This window comes from Mchenga conophoros, linkage group LG13 (assembly GCF_057382185.1).
Source record: "Mchenga conophoros isolate Kocher_MC1m ecotype Shallow Benthic linkage group LG13, M_conophoros_male_GT1.1, whole genome shotgun sequence".
In the NCBI taxonomy this organism is placed as follows: domain Eukaryota; kingdom Metazoa; phylum Chordata; class Actinopteri; order Cichliformes; family Cichlidae; genus Mchenga; species Mchenga conophoros.
In genome coordinates this window covers 22,514,294-22,534,088 of record NC_140538.1, presented here as the reverse complement: position 1 = coordinate 22,534,088, position 19,795 = coordinate 22,514,294, and the positions used below count along the sequence as shown (strand labels likewise).

Genomic DNA, 19,795 nt, shown 5'->3' with positions numbered 1-19,795 from the left:
TTAAGTTTTGTAACAGATTTGTGCATTTCTAGAGTACATAAATACCTTTGAAGATTATCTTGCCATTCAGTCAAACAGACGTTACATCTATCATATCTTATATTTGCCTCATTTCCCCAAGAAAGGATTTATGTGTCTTATTTAACTTTTAATCTTTGATAAGCTGAATTATTTTTCCTTACTTTTCAAACTGCCTATAACTAGTTAATAACTTATGCTGGTTGCCTGGCTTTCCAGTGCAGCCTTTCTTTGCAGGACTACATCTCCCAAATTATTCACAGACAACTTTTATTTTCGTATCCCTCCTTCCCTCAATGGGTTGTTGTCCTCCATAGTGTTCGTCCAGTAGCAGCATGGATTCTGGTCCGCGCCACTCTGTCGCTCTGAGTTTGACATTGTTGTGTGTTGCATTGCAAGTGCAACAAAAAGCCCTTCTAAATCTTTGAGTGGCCAGAGCGTATGGGCTGAAACTGATTGGAAATCGCTCCCAAATGTATCTTGGATCCAAACTGCAAGAATGTTGTCTGTTGTCCAGACTTTCTAAATCCATTCTGGATAAAGTCTGAACGTGCCATAAAATGGATTTGGGCTGGCAGTCTGTGCAATCCTGGGTAACTTGGCTGCATGCACTAATCTCAAATGTGTATCCGTAGGATCAAAATCATTGGAATATGGTTAATTATATATATATACATATGTTTTTTACCAGTGATCTTGCCTTGCCATTTCCCATTATGTGCCCTCTTAGTGTGAGCTAACATTACTAATTCAATCATCTCCAAAAGTCTGTTTTTACAAGAATTTGCCATATCTGACTTACCTCGCCGCCTGCCAGGAAGACAAAATACACCAAAGGCACTTGTAAACAAGCATCTGGCTTTGGGCTCGGTGCGTGTGTGTATGTGCGTTTGAGTTTGTGATTGAAAAACAAAAAGAAACAGAGAGGTAATTACCACGAATCCCATAAAAATGCATGAAAACTGATGGCCACGGAGCTACATTGTTTAATATTTCTTCCCCAAATGTATTACAAAATCTTTTTTTAAACAATTCTTAGCTCCATGTATCTGGTTGTTAATTGCGTGAATTTTTTAAACACTTTCTAACCTGCGTAGTAACCCTATAATTTCAAAACATTGACTGGATTCGTACGCCATGTTGAGCTTAACTAGTGCTTTAAAGCATTGCAAATTAAAACTCTAAACTTCAGTCTGAACATTAACGAGTTAAGATGAAACCATGGTTGCCAATTTGCTATCAGTATCCAAGATTAAAGATAACTCGGATGCCCCTAATCACAAAATCAAGGGAAAAAATCAGTTGAGAAAGGAAGACTCGTTGGCTCTTGTTGAGTAAAGCTTTCTAATTTGTTGCTGGGATAATTGTTCCGTTGTGTACATCATTTTATTGACCACAGAGCAGGATTTGCAGTAACTGTAGCAGACATCAAAGAGCTACACTGTTCCTGAGGTTGTGGATGCATCCTTATTTAAAAATTACCCACTTGGTATTTTCTAGTCTTTTAAACATTCATACCAGGAGGCCACGCTGATTAACCTCATAATGAGCAGGTTACAATATTCATATTATTATTCACATTGAAGGATTCATTACAGACAGACTGTGTATGTCTCTACAATTTTCTTAAAAGGCCATCCTGTTTTCCACTTGCACATTTATATCTGTGGTCTCCCAGTTGCCAACAACGTTGGTTGACACCCCGTAGCTCTCACGTAGCTCAATATTACACATATGGAAGTGTGTATCACAGCTAAGCATGTCAGTCCCAGAAGAATCACACTAAATATCGCAAAGCTGAATAAAACAGTTTTGTGTTGTTCGTTTTCACTGTCGTCATCTTTGTAACTTGTTAATGTAATAATTTATTCAGTGAGTCAGGTTTTATCACTTCGTATTACCAACTACGTCCATCTCGTGTTTATCTTTCTCGCCTGTTTGTATACTGTAAATATGTTGCTCGGTTCAAGTATTTAGTCCTCCTGTTCTTAACTATATATCTATATCTGTCTGACCTCAATGCAACTTTATAAGCATCTAAAAGCAATAACTGAAGTGAAGATTATATTATGGGTTTTGATCTTGAGTATCTGTGCGAGGAAGAGATATATATGGAGGAAGGCACAGTAATATATATGTATATCTACACACACACATCATCTTGCACGAGAAATACGATTCTTTGCCTGATAGGAGAAATGCTATAAAGGCTCCACATACTGAATCAAAGCCTAAGCAGCCTATATTTATGAATATTCATAACACACTTTAGAATGAAAATCGCGGGGCTAGATTGTTATTGTGTTTGGAGGATCTGTTCAGCAAGCCTTGTTCTGGTGACTTGTGAGAGTGGGCACCCGCTTCAGTGAGCTCCTGGAACACTCATAAATTAAAATAAGACTCTTTGCCTAAAGCTAGGAATAAATAAATCTGAATTGTGAGCAGAGATTGTTTTTCCTTCATGCAGCATGATTTTCCTACAGTAGTCGATAGCTATTGTCTTAGCTCCAAAGGTAAGATTTAATGGCTGCAAAGGTTCAATGTCACTGAATAAACAGCAGCTCGTCCATAATTTCTTATCAGGTTTTTAGCTGGCTTTACCTACGAGGAGCTTTTGCATGTAATAGATTGCAAATGTTTTATTTATTTTTGTGCTCTCTGATGATATTTATTGTTACGTGCTTGTCAATTTAGTATGTGAGCATTAGACTTGCTCAATATATTCCTTGAAAACAATGCTCAGGAAACCTTGCAATTAAGGAAGCCAGAATCTTCTATATGTAAGTGATCCTAAAATTTTCCTACCTTTGATTAAGCTGGCCTCTGGCAGAGGCTGAACAGGGTTGAAAGGAGCTCCTTGACTATGGAAGGAGGCTACTTTAGCGGGGTGGCTGGGTGCAGACCAGACGGACAAATAAGGGACAGACTGTAATGGGATACTAAAGCCAAGCAGAAGGAAGCTTGCAGGGGAGACAGAGAGACATACCCAGCAGGTTATCACAAACAGTTTAGCCTCAACACAGCAGAGACAAGGCCCCATTACAAAAATACAGAGCTTACATCCCCCCTGCTCCTGTCCCTTTTTTCTTTGATTCCTTTTCACTGCTCAGACTTGTTCTGTTGTTTAAAGCATCACAACAACTAAAGAAAACGCAACTTCATCATAATTATCCAAGTTTTCACTTGTTATTTGAATGCCTTCATGTCACAAACTGCAAGCACCAAATGTGTATTTTTTTTCCCGCTGCCCTGGTGGCCGGGATGTTTTGAACATGCCGTATTGATGGCCGTGACTGCTTTATTTAGCACTGTGGCTTCGCCACAACCACTCACAGCTTACTGTATGCGATGTTATGATCAAAAAGCCCAGCTGCATCCATGAGTACCATATGGTGCCCAAGAACATGCACACAATCCAGCTCTCGCCACTTCACAAACAATAACAAAAAAAGTTTCAAATAGAGGCTCAAAAAAATCCCCTTCTAACAACCGTCTGGAGAATTGGTTGCATTTTCTTGTTAGGAAGGTTTATTTGGGGGGATATTGATTTCTATGTATTTTACTTCCTTATTGTAGCAGCTTGAGTGGTAGAGACCAACAACAAGCCTAAATGGCTCTTCTGAGTCCAACGCACTCGGAGACTCGAAGTTCCAGTGAATTTATCCCACAGTTACTAGTATACTCCACTTAGAGTTTGATGTCGCTTTGCATTTATGGTCCTTTGTCTACAAAAGCAAAAAAGCTTTACTTAATTGGTTGTATTGCACCCCTTTGTCTTGGTCTTTTGTGAACAGTGGGATACTGGTGATGTAAACCTAATTTTGGAGAGCAGCGCAGCCTTTCCTGTGGCTAAGGGTTGTCAGCACACAATTAACTTTTGGCATAACATTGTATACTGTAACACTGTGTGGCTCCTAGGGGAGCAGGCTGCCACTAAATGAAGATACTAGGCTAAACTTATATTTTATAGCCTTTTATACCGACTGTGAAAGTTCAGTGTGAGCAGCTTTACCAGTCACATGCTGTGGCATTGTTTCTGAGTACCGAGTGGTCACATTAATTCAGCTTTTCTCCTTATTATTAAAATCAGTTTGACTCCTGCTTTTGATGTACTTTGGCAATTTTGGGTTACTCTGTATCAAATAAACATAACAGAGATAAAAACACAAACGTTTCTGAAGCTTCATCGTGAAATCCCCACTGAAAAAGTGTAGCATGTTCATATCCAGTTCATTTAGACCGATAATGGAACCAGCAGTTAACTTCGTCTTTAAGCTGCTCACACACAGTTCGCATCGCCAAAAATATTTATCACGATATATATTTGAAAATTTGCGATAACGATATAACTGACGATATAATTGATGCGAGACAAAATACAACTCCACAACATTACTAGCGCAAAAAGACAACCTTCCATTTATTTTCACTTAAACAAGAAGCTGGTTTTTATGTACATTAAAGCTTTATAAAAATGTAACAGTGCAAATGCAAATTCCTTGCTGAAAGTTTAACCAAAAGGCATTTCCACTAGAAATGGGCTGACATGTCCTGAGCATAACCATGTATAATATCCACTGAAGTTAAAAAGAGGTGCTTTGCAACATTAAACTGCAGTGTGCAGTACGCATTTTTCAGACCATAAGGTGCACGGGATTATAAGACACATTAAGCGAAACAAAGCAGTCAGATAAATCAAACTTTATTAAACTCATTCTTCTTGCTTCCTCCACTTCTGTACCATTGATTTATTAATGAATGAATTCTGCTCTATTCCCATGTTGTTGCAGTATATTAATGACTAACCTCGTATTGTGGAAGGATTATCTCAGTTGTTCTCCTGACTGAAGTTTGGTCCGTTTACAGCATCCTGCCATGTGATTGCATTTGTCTCTAATTATCAGGAACTTTAACGTTAACTTTTATAAGTGGAAAAGTGTTAGTGTTCGTCCTCCAGCTTCACTGTTTATGTTATGCTAACATAGCTGTGTCGCTAGCGATCAGGTAGCACATCATTATATACCAGCTAGCCCAACTTCAGTAACCCTACAAACGCTGCTGTTTAGTTTCCTGTCTTCATTTATGTTGGAAGTGATAGCAGAGCTGTACGTTTGAATTTTTTCAGAAATCTCTCAGTCAGAACATGCATTATCATGCTTAGGTAACTAGCGAAACTAGCGAGCTAACTTCCGCTAGCTTCCTGCTAACTTCTAACTCTGTTAAATGTAATAAATTTTATTTTCATGGATGCCTGGAAGTTAAACTTCATAGTTTCACCTGGTTAAGCAGCAATGCTGATCGTTTTATTAAAGATGAAAGAATTGAGACAGTTTTTAACTCTAAGTGATGCTGCAGTGTTCGTTTGGCCTGAAGATACGGAGTTTAGGACCCAGATTACTCCCAGATTTAAGAGCATCTTAGTCCGACAAATACGACAATAACAACGGCCGCTTGCATGTTCTGCAAAAAATGTGCTTTGTCGTGTATCTGACGGACAAACACCAAACCAGTTCCACATCACTGAAGTTGCACCATTTTTACAAACCAATTCTGGTTCATCTGTTTCACTCAACAATCGGCCATGTGCGTATGAAAACAAAGGCACTGCGCATGCGCGTTTTACTCATATTCTATCGCGATATATCATTTTCCTATCGTTGCCTAACATTATACCGGTATTACCGTGAACGGTATAATATGGCCCAGCCCTACGAGTTACCATGGCGATTTAGCCAGGTTAAAGAGAGCTACTGTGGCGCTTCTGACTTGAAGCTCGCTCCACGTAGCTTGTTAACTCTTTCGCGTCGTTTCATAGCACAACCCTCTAGTCAGAATCGTAATGCCAACACAGAAGCATCTTGAACCTTCTTTCTAATGACCGATAGGCAGTGACTCCTCTGGCTGCAAAAAAAAAAGTATACATATACAGGAAAACATCCCTCCTGCTCCTTTTATCCGTGACCTCAGTAAACACTTTCCTGTCAAGGCTGAGGATACAGCCGTCTTACAGTGGCACTGAGAGCTTTGAATGCACTGCAACTCCACAAACACAGAGAAATAAACGAACCATCTTCACTAATGTGACAGCCCATTGCGCATCATTTATGCTGCAAAGTGTGAAAAGCGAACCACATACTGGAACGTGCTGCAAATATACAGAAAAACTGTTAGTAGCAACCAAAAAAAGCACTGTTGTCGAGGGGCACTAAAAACTGATGAACATGGCTAGGTACAGGCTTGATGTTGCCATGGTGACACATGAAACAACTGACTCTACTACCTAGCAGTGTGCAGCTAAATATTCTGTATTTGAACACCTAAACAGTTCATATATTTCCCACATAGCAGCCTGGATCATTTTGCATTGTGGAGAAACACAGAACGCTGGTCATTTAGTTGGAGATGGAGAGCAGCACACACTGTCTACAGTGTCCATTACGTTGGCCACCTTTGGCCCAGAAGCTGGCTTCAAAGAGAGGGGGCCTCATCCAACAGGCTACACTTTTTCTCTTCTTCTTTGAAGCTCCTCTTTTGATCAGTTCTCTTATCCCGTCCCCACCCACTGTTTGGTTCACAAAAACGGCAAATGAATCAACTCTCAGCAGAGAGAGAATTTGTCAGCCAGAAGAGAGGCAACAAATGTGTTTTTGAAATGTCTGGAACATATTTTAGTCACAGTCACCGAGGCACACGTATTATAAAATACACACAGACACAAAAGACGCTGTTTGAGTGATGATGAGTGATCTCTGTATGGGTTCCCTGTCTCCTGGAGGGGGAGAGGAAGACTTGATGGGAGACTTGATGTCTACAGTTTTTATAGAATATAATGAACTGATTTACTGAAAATTTAAATATTCATTAGCTGCAGTCCAACATTATACTATATATAACATCAGCCCAATATTGTCTTCTATTGTCAAGCTCAGTTCTGATGCTCATGTGCCAATTTTTGGCGCTTTAGTTGGGCGGGCAGGGTCCACATGGGCACCCTGACTGTTCTACGGCTATGCAGTCTAACACACAACCAGCTGTGATGCACTTTATTTTTAAACTTTTCATCAGTTTGAACTACAGTAGCTCGTCTGTTTGGACCACATGGCCATTTCTGACCAATGACCATGTCGGTGGTTCACCACTGTAATTTCTTTGGACCAGTTTTGATAGATACTGATTACTGCAGTTTAGGAGACGCTCTGACCCAGTCGTCTGGCCATCACAGTCTGGCTCTAGTCAGACTCACTCATACCCTAACGCTCACCCATTTTTCCTGCTTCTACCACATCAACTCTGAGAACAAAATGTTCGCTTGCTTCATTAGTTTCAACTTCAGTACCATACAGTTTTTTGCCGTCATGCTATGTCATTAAAATGTATCACTGAAAATATATCTGCAGAGAAAGAGGGTGAACAGCTTCATCCTTTATCATGATGTCTCCGTTACGTCCACGTCCACTGCTGAAATATACGTGGTGCTTTTAATGAGGTTCGCCAATCAAGCTGCTCCTTTTCTGACCTTTCGGTGATAAACAGCTGCTCTGCCCGGGCTTCTGTTTTCTCTGCAGTCTAGACAAGCACTTTGATTATATTGACCAGTCCAATCCATAAGGAAAACCTTGAGCTGCCCAGAAGAGGCATCACTTCATAACTGCAAGTCAATGCATAACTGCAAAGACGGCAACACACACACACACCCGGGCCATCCTCTGCAAACATGCCTCTTCCACACCTCGCTCAGACGTGACGTGTCCCATTTTAATGTATCACAGGGGTTAGCCGGATCACCTAGCGCCGGATTCATCTCTCCCCCTGCAAGACCGTCTGTGTCTTGATATAGTAAACCACAATAGGTATTGAAAACAGCAGCGGGCATCTACCTGCAGCAGGCCCTTTAGCAGCACAGGGAGAGTCTAAAGATTATGTAAAGTAATTCAGTGAGTGATGAGAGAGGAGCAGGCCACCACTGACAGCAGGTTTAGCAGGTATGTAGGTCACACAGGGGGAGGCCTTTTTTGCATTTTTCCCTTCCGTGTCTATTTTTGTGTTGTCTCCCTCTCTTACTTCTTTACTTAATCAGTTATTCACTTATTCCTTTCATCTCTTTGCATCACAGTGTTCTGGCTCTTTTAAAAAAAAATCCACTCTGTTGTCTTCTGACAGACGGTGGTGACTTTCTCACACTACCTTGGACGAAATGGGTAATAGAAAAAGACTAAAAAGAGAGATTAAGGAGAGACTTTGCCAATGGAGACAACATTTTTACTGGCTTTCGTGTTTCTTTCAAACCCTTTGCATTATCAAAGGATTGCCACTGGTCATTTTTGTAGCATATCTGAACCCCCTTCTTCTCTTGCCATTGCTGGCTGCCTTTTAATCATCTTCACTTCTCCCCGAGTAGTAGCTTAACCCCAAAGCAGATGGTGTCCTGTTCTCTTTTCACTCATTCGGAGTACTTTGTGTTTTCTCATCTTGTCAAGCATGGCCCAGGCCTCTGTAATGAGTTTGGGCCTTTTCAGTCTGTTTAGAGGACCCTGACACAACTCTGAGCCGCCCCACCGCAGCCACCACTACAAGGTTACCCAAACCCGCAGGGGAGCACAATGCTACTTAGTGTCCACAACCCCTTGGCCTTTTCTTGGGGAGAAGAAAGGCAGAATATTAATGAAGACTCTTGGCTTTTCAGGAGGATAGCAGTAGAGAGGGGCGGTCAGTGTTTACTGAACAGGCTTGTTTTCATCTCCCTAGCCCGCAGGTCACAGCTCAATGCTCTTTAATTGGCTCAGATTGTCAGACAGTGTTCCATCTCGTAGAAGAGAAAACTCTAGCTATCAAATGCTGCCTCCAGCACCACCACCACCCCCTACTGCCTCCCTTTACAAAATCCCCTCCTCTTTTTACTGCTTTGAGAGTGGCAGCTCATGCAGCTAAGCTATTTCCACAAGCATGTACTACAAACTTAAAATTAACATATGAAAATGGGTTGCTTTCCACATTTACCAGCTCATTAGTTCTTTTGGTTGGGCACTTGTTGAGCTCCACCCATTCTTGTTTTGCCTGAGCAGGGATGTCTTTAATTATCTTTGCAGTAGGCATATCAGACCCAAAGCTATTAGCCCATGCAAAGTTCAATGAGGGACTCTTTGATACTTGTTAAATATACATAACCCAGGACAGACCAGTCCCGAGTCCCCCATAGACCACCCAGTTTAAATAATTTTCCTCTCATCCCCCTGAAAAGAATAGAGCACCGACAGATACTGGCATCGACCTTGACATTTTCCTTCTTTTTTCTCTCAAGATAACGTGCCATTGAACAAGCCGTGGCCCTCCAACTGCATCACAAAAGCTCCAAACAACAGACTGAACTCAGGCAAAATAGAAGTACTTAATGCACTCGGTGCAAGACGTCGCGCATTCTCTAGTGAACCGTTCATGTGCTGATGGCTTTCAGTTGTTCCTAGACTGATATCGCCATGGCTCATGTTCATTGTTAGAGTGGAAGCAGGCAGCTGGACACCTGTGTGATCTGCTTGGGATCAAAGCTCCGAGATGTTTTCAGACACAACAGACCAGCCTGCCATGCCATGCTTTAAGGATCAAATGAACAGAAGAAATTCTCCTAAGGGAACTGACACTGTAGAGCGCAGACACTTCTACACCTCGATCGATTTCTTTTCTTTTCTCTTTCATTTTTTTTTTTAACTGCTCAAGATGACGAGATTAAAAAAGACTGTGAGATGTCCTGTGGCTAAAGGACAAAGGGAACCTCCTGTTCTGCTCACGGCTCCTGTCTGGAACATTAAACAGAGACGGTTCCCATGCTGCTATGTGGGTGACCCATGGGGACTGCCTCCCTTGCGAGCCGGCTGAGTTGGAATGACAAGACCATTAAAAGTTGCGTAAAAGCAGAAATGCTGGTGGTCATGACAAACACCATTTAACAATGATGAGTACACTTATCACACAAAAGCTACAGCTAATCAAAAATCCGTCTCCTATTCAAACATTGTTTTCACATTTTAACTCGTCGCTGCTGCAGTTCAAACACACTTGCTGTCGTCACTGAATATTGTGCTGCGGTATACTAATGCTGACCAACAAAACGCTAACTACCGCTTGTCTAATAAATGAATGGAAGGTGGGGGGATGTAATTTTCTGCTTGTCTGCATGCGAGGGTGACTTATGCCCAACTCTCTTCCTTCCTCTCCCTTCTCTCATGTGTGGAAATGTGAGCGCATGCAGTTTTCCTCCTTCTTGATGGTTTTCTCTCCAGGATGTTTTTAACTGAACTTCTAAAAGGCTGAAATGACAGAAAAAAATGTTAAAGAACTTAAAAGTTAGTTAACGTTTGAAATGTTTCTGATATTCCGGGTGACCTCTGCCCATCTCTAAATTAGTCCGGCTTGATCTCCGTCTCCTTCGTCTTCACCAAAACACGATGATATCATGACCGATAATAACTGATTACAGTTCAAATATGTGGAATCAGATCAAAAACCCTTTTGGAAAATCTCATTACCAGTCACCTCATCCAAGTTTGCCGGTCTCAGTGAAGTCGAGTCTCTCTTTTGCACGCCCTCACTCATAAATTTGGGGTCGCTCATCTGTTGGGATGGCAGATTTTGCCACCTAATGTAAAGTCTTTCATGCATAATTGATCAGTAATTCCAGTTATGACAGCACATCTGAAAACTGCTGTGCTGATTAAAGAAGCAGTGCATTTGTCTAGTTCGGTGTCTGGGATTAGAGAAAAAACACAAGAGATGTCAGTGTGTTGTAATAAAAACATCATAAAACATAAAACATACTAAAATTATGGATTTCATTATCTTTACCCGTAAGATTGGAGCATAACTGGCAGAAATCTTTGGCTTCTATAAGTTGTGAAATCTTTACATTTTAAGATTTGTTCATGCGTTGTTGCAAAAATTAACTAAATTTGCTAACAAGCTGACAGACAGACAGTAAATAAGGTTATAGAAGTATTTGAATTATTCCTATGATAATGTTATCGTGAATGAGCCTCGTGGCCGTGATCGTTCGAAAGTAAAAATCTGATCTCTCGCAGCCCTGAAGTGTTCTGCTTTCTTCACAAAACAACACAAAGTGGCTTTTAGTAGAGCTGAAAGAGAATTAAGAGACCTTGTTGCGCAAGTGTACGAGAGGACAAGTACATTAGAATCTCTGTTTTACGAAACAGGTCCTCAACTGGCAATTTTAATAAATGGCAGCAGCAAAACACCAGTCTCGGTGTCAAAATTGAAAAGGTGACTCCTGCGTCCTGGCCTTCAAACCAGCGTACAAAGAAAAAGACCAATTTCCTCCTACAACAAGACAACGACCCAAAGCGCAGCTCCAAGCTATGCACGAAGAATTTCGAGTGGAAGAAGTCAGCTGATAAGCAGCAGAGAGGCCAGCACAGTCACCAGCTCTCAATTATTTTGCCCTCTTTCTGTAGACTCACATTAACCCATGTACATACAAATTCTGTAACCAGGGCTGAATGCTCATAATTTACATACCAGCATGGAGGCTAGGGGTCACCATCAAGGACCCCTCAAGTCCTTGGTATTAAAAAACATTGCTGTAAGCTGTCCACTTTCCCCGCTGAGGGAGTAGTCAATTCACTCTGTTTTTCTTCTATTTTTCTTATCTGCCCTCTGTGGACTGTGCTTCTCCTTCACCAGAGGCCCATTTTTCTTCTCCCCCCCCCAAAAAAATATCTTGTTTATGTGTTTACCACAGCACCCTCTGATGCTCCTCTAAATGATAGCCCTTTCACTGTCAGCACAAATTAGAGAACGAGAGAAACCAATGCTGCTGTTCCCTCCAAGCTTCAGTCAGAAAGAAGCTGAAGCCACAATCATCTGAAAATCTGAACTTTTTTTTCCTTCGTTTTGATCAGTGTTGGGTATCGAAAGGGGAGGAGGATGCTACCCAAGCTCCAAGACCGTGTTGTCATTACCTAGGAGAGAACAAAAAAGGAGCATCTGGAATGAGGCCGCTGCTTCAGTGAGCTCCTGCTGCTACGCGTAGACATGCTAAGCTAGTTCATACGACGGAGGCTGTATTCCAGTGTCGGGCACATTTCCCATGTCTCGCCATCAGCTTTAATGCACATAGAGATTATGTGGAAAAGCGTTAATGAACGGCATATCATTTGATGCGTATGCATAATTAATTACTTCACTATTGATGCCATACGGGTAACACATCCAAAACACATCTGGCACAATGTGCGTGTCATGCTTCCTGTCAGTTTAGTCTATTACAGCAGGAAAATCTGCTTCTTTGATTAATTTATAATAAGCCAGAAGACATTAAAGGGAAATTCTGGGTTATTTAGAGCTGCTTTCCTTTTCTGGTTATTTTTCATCTGGATGAGTCATTTTGGTTGGTTCTGATAGCGTTTTACTTAAAGTCACGTCTGGGATCTGGGGACAGGCTGGCAAAAAATTCAAATTAAGTTTTAAATAAGTTCATTTAAGCCAGATAATTTAAACCAATTACTACTTGGAGGAGACAAAAAACAGTTTGAAGCGCACTTGTCGCACTGCTGGCAAGCACAAACGAATCAAGATTTGTAGTCTACATATGGTGCGTGCGTTACTATTTTCCCACATCAATTATGCTCCTAAGTATAATTACGTTATTACTGATAGAAATCACAGGCATTGTGCCAAAGCAATAAAAAATAACATCCAAGTTATAAATAACCAGAAGATAAAAAGGACATAATATAATTCCAAGGCCGTTTCCATGCCACAGATCAAACGGTAAAAGAAAGCAGGGGGATATTGTTGTTGCTTCATCCTTCCTGCTTTTCTGCAGTCCTTGAGTCCCGGTGGTGTCTTGGAGAGGAGAAATTTATCCCAATATGTTGCAACAGATTAAATCAGTTTTATACTGAAGAAGCAGTATAATGGATTTTCTACACAGCTGACAGAGTCCTAGTGAGACAGCCAGCGAGGGAAAGCTATTGTGCAATGCACAAACTTTCATCTCGCTTTGAGGACCTTAGATACCTGCAATTACAACCGTGAGTGTATAATGACCTCAACCGCAGCCTTGTTCCTCTGAACATACAGAACACCGGAGCAGCCTTAGACTCCATGGTTGCTTCTATCATCCCGAAGCAGTTGTATTTGTTTACATCATCACCAGACTGCCTGGGGAGTGTGGTTATTTTTATGGTCTGCTTTGTTTGGTTGATTGCTGTTGCGAAAGGGGGGAGCGCGAAGGTTTGCTCTGGGAGTGACTACGAAGGAGTTGTGCGACTACAGAGGTAACGGGGAGGATAGACGGGGAGAGGGAAGCGTGTAGAGGAGGGTTGGGGGCGTCTGTGTGTGTGTGGTGGGTGGATGTTGGGGGGGTCTCAAGCTGCCTTATGGGAATGGTGGTTTGTAATTAATTTTGAATGCATCTCTCTCCCTTCTCAGATTTTGTTTTGTTCCGTTTTGAAGTGTTGCACTTCAGGAGGGCGCTGAAATTCCAGGCTTGAGAGTTGAAGCATCAGGATAAATGGAAATGTTTGCTCATGAAATCCTGGACTAGTTCCAGGATGATCGACTCTGTTGGTCATAAAGCATTTTGACAAAAGCACAAAGAGTCGCTGAATAATCCTGAATAATGGCTGCGTTTACCCAAATTTGAGTCTGTTTAACCGTATCCGCGTGCACGAATCGACTTTTAGAATAGCTAACATGTGCGTATTTGTGTGTTCTCCATGTTACAGATTCTCAGACGAACGACACTGGCACCAGCAGTGGAGGTGAGCCGAGATTATGCGTTTTCAGAGTAGAGACTCCCTAACAGCCTGACAGCCACATCCCTTCCTCAATTTCTTCCCTTTTTTCACAACACAGTACATATTAGCCTTTGATTATATAAAAGATGCATTTAAATTTTAGAGCTGGGAAGCTGCAGACAGCATCAGAAGTCGGTTTTTTAATGAATTCACATATAAAAAAATCATTATGAGATGTTCGCATAATCTTCAGTCCTGATCTGAAGCCGTCTCTCTTAGCTCCACTGTAACTACAAACCGAACTCAGGCTCACAAGCTTGGCGAGGCAGCGCTTGTTTAGGTATATTGATGCTTCTTGGCACACAAAAGTGGGAAGGGCTGCCTGATTTTCATGGCCTCTTGTAATATTTCCCCGCTCTCCTTTCTTTTACTCCCTTCTAGGAGAGACGAACGATCCTGTCGAGGACTCGGAACAAGCTGATTCAACTCTAACTCAGTCCAAAGGTAAAAGCTTGAAAGAAGCACTCACACCCGCTTACTGGCTCACACTGATGTCACACACATCTCTATAAGTGGATTCTTATTAGTGGCCACAGCTGCTGAATTAAAATTCACTTCTTTTCGAGAATCCTCCGCTGCGCACAGCCAAGTGTTACCCAGCTTCACCCTACTTGTCTCCATTCCCCCTCCCCGTCTGTCTCCATCTCCTTGTCTCTGTAGGGGCAGGCAGCCGGCAGTACGTGTTCCTTCAGGGCCAAATGCATTTGTAAATCCTCTGTACCCATTTCAGGTCTGCAACTATAACCCTGATATTTTAGTATATGCGCGTCGGCACGTCTTTGGAGATTGAGTATGATGAATTACCTGCACCCTCAACTATTGGACATTTAATAAATCAAGTGCGCAAAGCATATTGTTTTAACATGCAGCCAAAACAGACTGTAGGGGTAATAATAATGCCAATAAATCATATCTGATAAGGATACTACACTGGTCTTATCCTCAGGTCTTCGTTGAGATTTAGGCTAATAAGACAGCATATAATTTGAATGTAGTCATCTATGGAGGATGCTATTAATTTCTGTGAACACGCTTGTTCTCTGTGTGGGTCCAAAGAAGCGATGAGCCAAAAAAGAAAAAAATGGCTTTCGGATTTGGGCATCGTATAGTTTCCAGGTAGAAAAAATTCATTTAAGCAACTGCTACGAACAGATTGTTGGGGTTGAATAAATAGGACAGGGAAGCAGCATATGAAATAACTTGGCAGAGGTAGGTGGGTTGGTGTAGAAAGGAGAGAGCTTAAACAATGCCAGACAAAGCAGCCAGGAAAAGGGGAAAAAAAGCCTGTTGCTGGACAACCGAGTGCATCAGGGTGGGACTGTGTGCGAGGGAGATGGTTAGTTCATAGTGTGCCGTTAAAATTAGCCAGAGTACAACATCAAAACTTACTGTATGACATTTTTAGAGCAAAGTTGATGTGTTGTTTTATCTTCAAACACAAAAATCACGTCATTTGCGGTGAAATGGGAACAGAGGAAACGGATCTGCCTCGATGTCTCTGTCTGCCGCACACAATTTTTCGAGCATCACTGAGCTGGATTTTGACGAAGCTTTGAGTTGTTATAAAGTACGTGTCATCCCTGTTTACTGGCATTTACAGATTAGTGCTTTTGTTTCATTTGACTTGTATTTATGTACTCCTTTACAGTCTAATGCAATCCACAGCCAGAAATCTTGAACTCTTTTCACAATAAAGACAACATTTGACGACCTCCCCTTTACCCTTAATGATGATCAGTATATATCAATAAAGACGTGGTTTGATGACCAACAGTTTTTGGGTTTTTCCCACTAACCTCTGATGATGCTGATGCTGATTCTGATTACGCCAAAAAAAACCCAAAAAAACGTTCAGTTTAGAAAAGAGCTTCAAGGGTTGCTCCTAGTACGCCTCCAAGACAGAGTGTTGAGGAAATGTCTTGTCATTTGTTTCCATCCAGGCACTGAGAAGAAAGACTGACCAGCTGAAGGGAAGACAATCAGCCTCATCTGACAGCCAGCAAACTGTGCGAAGGCCACACTGGTGTCAGCCTGGCCCATGTCAGTATGGGCTCTGACACTGGCCCAGGAAAACCAGTTACTCACAAGATGCTCACATTCCCAACTTTACTTACCCTCCCCTCTCTTGGTTAAACTATTCATCCCTGAAATATGTATGTACTATATGTATATGTATGTACAAAACCTTACTTATAGGACTTGAACATATCAACCAGAAAAGATGAGCCATACCTCACTGTGTGTTAGAGTCATACATCATTCTGCCCGAAGGGTGCAATGAGATAAACCAGGTTCAAGTCTTGCTATTTGATAAACCCACTGTGAGAGCATGGCGAAGCTGTCATTGGACAACAGCCACAGCTCCTACATGTTGACACTCCCGGCTGGGTGATGCTAAACATCAACCATCCTTTTTAGTTTTTACTGACGCCACCAGTACAGTCACGATGGCGCTCGGTAGTGGGACGACAGCCTGCATTTGTAATCTGCTTTGGAGTGCGACACACTGACACCTGCCACGTCTCCTCACACACCGCCGCAGCTTCGATTTCCATTCTTTAGTCAGATCGGCCAATGCCCCGATTCGCGTTGGGGTCTGTGAGGCGACGTGCCGCTTGCCAGGCCTTTCATCTGAACATCACTAATCAAGTCTCATCTCCGCTGCTGCCGTGACTGCAGCTTTACTCATTTTAACCAGGAAACTGTTCATTAACGCCCGTGCAGATAAACGAGGATGTGAGTGTCTTTTCAACAAATCGATTTGAGTCTTCTTTTTAATTTCCCCTCCCTCCCCTTTCCTTTTTCTTTGCCATTTCCAGTGCATGCCAGGAAATTGCTTTGAACTTCACCTACATAAACAAGAATTGCAGTCTTCTTCGCTTTCGCTTGTCTTCTTACCAGATTGTCTATAATTGTATCGAATGAATCTGCCTTATTTCATATCAAATTACAAAAAAACCATCACAATCACAGACCTGAGGAGGAGATGTATGAGTTCTTGGTTGTGTATTGCTTGCAGATGATTTGTATTTTTAAGTACATGTAATGGCTAACACCTGTTTTTTTTTCCTTTCTTTAATTTTTAAAAAAGGGGTTTTGGTTTGTTTCAAATGTTGGTATGAGTCATTAATTATTTTCAGTGGTGCCATACTAAAGATCAGAGAAATTACAGTTCTTAGAAATGATGCCTTCATACTTTGATGTTTGCTTTGCTAAATTATAACACAAAAAACAACTAATAAAATTTAAGGTGGAAGCAATGGGTCAGCTTTTAATGTACCTTGTTTTGTGTCTTGATTCGTTGCCATCGTCATGACAGCAGCGTATGTTTTATTTTATTCTAATAGCGACCAGCACAGTCGGTTTCCTCTCAGCTGTGTGTGAAATTCAACAACTGTAACAGAGCAATCAGTCGTGTGTCTCTGGGCAGTCAGAAACAATTAGTCTGTCCTTTGATCTCCTGCATGCTCACTCCCTGGCCCTCAGGCTCTCCCTTGTATCAAACGAGACAAGATATCTGGCAGAACCTCTAACCCCAGAGCCCTCCCACCCTCTGAGAAACGCCTGAGACCTCACAAAAAGCTTGTTACCACAGTCTCAGTCTCAAGTTATCAAAGAAGCTCTTATCTGCAACAAAACCAGCACGTATATAAACAATTAGTCGCTGTGGCCACAATTCAAAACCTGAAAGTGGCTACACAGATGCATCTATCTGATCCTGTCTTTGGTGGATTTCTCCTGGATTTCTCCTGATTTCTTAAGGATGCGATTTTTGGATGCTGTTCATCAGCTATAGATACATTTTTAAAGGCTGTTGCTTCTTTTGTCCTCCACTTGTCCAGTTTCCTTATTTTTTATTTAGTATGCTTAGATCTGCCAGGTTTTCAGCTAATAGCGCCTTGGGAATCACCTTGCGTTACAAAAATACTATGTTATGCTTGTCAAACTGTGTTATGTTTGGCATTTTTCATGGATTCAACTAAGAAATGAGAACTAATTCATTTCTTGACAGGCTGGTGTTAAAGTGCCTAAAGATACAATTGCAAATTGGTTCTTTGCTAAGTTGTCTATTATATGTGGACACAGCACAGGTTCAGCACTTGAGTTAGGAGCCTTTTTATTCTTGAATGATTCATTTGTTAGTGTTAAGTGGATTTAAAATAAAAAAATATAAACAATTCCTGGGAAAATCGTCTGGTACAAGGACTGGAATGGAAGTGAGTGGCAAAAGCAGCCAAAAGAAAGCCTGGAGAACTATCTCTCAATACCACTTTAAACATTACAAGAAGGTCCGGCTACTTGGAAGAAGAATACAAAGCAATGAGGGGTGGCTGAAGACTTTTGCACAGTACTTTTTGTCCAATTTGAATCAAATTTGCTGACTTAATGACACCCCACATATTAAAAATTAATGTGTGACATCACCTACTGGTGTGTGTGGACCTGCATGTTGAAGCTTTTTGGACCCAGAAGTGAACACATTTAGAAGAGAAGAGGAAACTCAAAGTACTTACCTTACACTAGGTCAGGAAAGTGCACAGCACAGACATAGGTGCCTGCTAATCCGTGCTAATTAACACACTAATAAATCAGTCAACAAAATTAGAGCATAGACAAGCTATACCAAATAGTGACACAGTAAGCAATATTTTTGTTCACATTCTTTAGAAAAACACCACACTACAAACAGTCGATACAGTTCATTAACTTGTATTAGCTGAGGTGAAGTCTCAAGTCAACGCCAAATAAAACGGTCACGCCACTTACTAATGCAAAACCTTTTGCCTTAATGAAATCTAAAGGAGTGAATCATGAAAAATCTTACTCCACCTCCCTAGACACCCGTCTGATTCACCAACGCCAGGTTTCCATATAAATTCACAAGCAAGAGTACCAGTATGGCAGCTTTGTGTGGTTCAGTGTAAATAAGCAAAGGTGTTGTCTGAATACCATTAAGGCAGTGTTATAGATACATAAAAGGAGAAAATACCCAGCCACACTCAAAACCTCTAAAAACTGAACAAACCACTGTTTTGTTTTGATTACTCTTGGTACTCAGAAAGGGGGACATCTACTGTTACTACTGTGACAACAAGCATGTGAGGTATAATTACAACTACTTTGCTAGGCGGCCACCAACTCCCCAAAAGGAAACAAATTCTTGCATGTTTCATTACCCAACAGAAATGGGCATTCATCAAGATCTGTTGGCTTTGCTGATTTACGCCGTAATCCAAGCACGAAACAGAATAATAATTAGACAAGAAACAAAATTTGGAGGAGACAACACAGGCTGCTGCTGCAAAGAGCTTTAGGTGGGGAAACTTTATGAGTGCAAAGCGAAAAACTGTACTTTATAAACATAGCTGCTCTCCTGATTGCAGTATTTGCCATTAGCTCAACCCTGGTTGCAGGTTATGTATACATATCATTTCTGTACATGTGACCTCAATGCTCTTTAGTTCAGAGAACACCGAGCTCAGATGAGAATGTGACTCCAGAGAGAGGTAAGGTAAGACGACTGTGTGCTGCAGACGCCTACTGCACTAAACGTCCACCATGGCTGGCCCGGATGGCTGTCAACAGGTTTTGTTGTGTCATAATTGTGCAACAGCCACTCAAAATGATGGATACGTGTGCAGATGAGTGTTGTTAGACCACTGGGTTGCATACTCTTGTATTAGTGTAATCACTACATTACAAGTGCATGCTGGCATGGTTGGGCAGTTGAGATCCCAACTTCTTGAAATACAACACATGTTTTTAGAAAGCTGAGCTAAGTTTCACTAACTAGCTAACACAGCATTTTATATAAAGAACATCATTAAGTCAAACATGGTAGTGGTAGTATGACGATGTGGGACTGCTTCGCTGCTTCACGGCAAAACCTGTAAAAGACGCACCAGCCCACCATGTCCATTTCACATGTATGCAGAAGCAGACATACAGTAGCAGCAAAGGGAGATAAT

General features: G+C 41.5%; 1 protein-coding gene across 1 annotated transcript in view; it reads left to right on the top strand.

The window, feature by feature from the left end:
- macrod2 (mono-ADP ribosylhydrolase 2) overlaps window positions 1-17,105 on the top strand; it is a 413,397-nt gene extending 396,292 nt beyond the window's left edge. Inside the window, exons 16-18 of the mRNA XM_085297273.1 lie at window positions 13,755-13,790; window positions 14,208-14,270; window positions 15,767-17,105. Of these exons, the coding sequence (XP_085153399.1) occupies window positions 13,755-13,790; window positions 14,208-14,270; window positions 15,767-15,786 (119 nt within the window). The 3' untranslated portion in view covers window positions 15,787-17,105. The remainder of the gene's footprint in view (window positions 1-13,754; window positions 13,791-14,207; window positions 14,271-15,766) is intronic.
- The last annotated feature ends 2,690 nt before the right edge of the window (window positions 17,106-19,795 follow it).